This window comes from Asparagus officinalis, chromosome 8 (genome assembly GCF_001876935.1).
Source record: "Asparagus officinalis chromosome 8, Aspof.V1, whole genome shotgun sequence".
Classification (NCBI taxonomy): Eukaryota; Viridiplantae; Streptophyta; class Magnoliopsida; order Asparagales; family Asparagaceae; genus Asparagus; species Asparagus officinalis.
Genome location: NC_033801.1, coordinates 126,055,925 through 126,056,554, shown reverse-complemented (window position 1 = coordinate 126,056,554; position 630 = coordinate 126,055,925). Strand labels below are relative to the sequence as shown.

At 49.7% G+C, this 630-nt stretch overlaps 1 protein-coding gene across 1 annotated transcript in view; it reads left to right on the top strand.

The window, feature by feature from the left end:
- Positions 1–630, top strand: part of LOC109821879 (protein FATTY ACID EXPORT 3, chloroplastic) — a 9,522-nt gene that overhangs the window by 802 nt on the left and 8,090 nt on the right. The window contains exon 2 of the mRNA XM_020388037.1: positions 86–401. Coding sequence (XP_020243626.1) covers positions 86–401 — 316 coding nt within the window. The remainder of the gene's footprint in view (positions 1–85; positions 402–630) is intronic.

Sequence of the window (630 nt, the reverse complement as noted above, 5' to 3'; positions counted from 1 at the left end):
CCGCCTCCTCTCTCCTCGCCTTCGCCCCCCTCGCTAACCCTAACCCTAACCCTAACCCTAACCCTAGCCCTAATTTGAGGCTCAGGCCTCCCATTTCCCTGCATCGCTTCCCCTTCTCCTCTCCCCGCTGCTCCCAATTCAACGCCCTCAAGGCTCGCCGCCTCGATTCGGGCCTAGGGTTTCTCTCATTCGATCTAAGGATTGGGGGGAACTCTTTGATCGCGGCTTCGTTCGATGAGTCGGTGAGATCTCCTCTCTCTCTCTCTCTCTCTCTCTCTCTCTCTCGCTGCTCCCAATTCAACGCCCTCAAGGCTCGCCGCCTCGATTCGGGCCTAGGGTTTCTCTCATTCGATCTAAGGATTGGGGGGAACTCTTTGATCGCGGCTTCGTTCGATGAGTCGGTGAGATCTCCTCTCTCTCTCTCTCTCTCTCTCTCTCTCTCTCTCTCACTCTCACTCGATTCTATCTCGTTCAGTTAATTTTGGTTTTGTTGATTTATGTCTCATTAATTATGGAAAGTTTCCTGTTTCGATATTACGGCAATATTAAATAAATTGTAGCAAACGGTGTGTGCTGCATTTGTTGTAGGAAATCAAACTTCTAATTCATTGTTTTTGAAAGAGAGAGAGA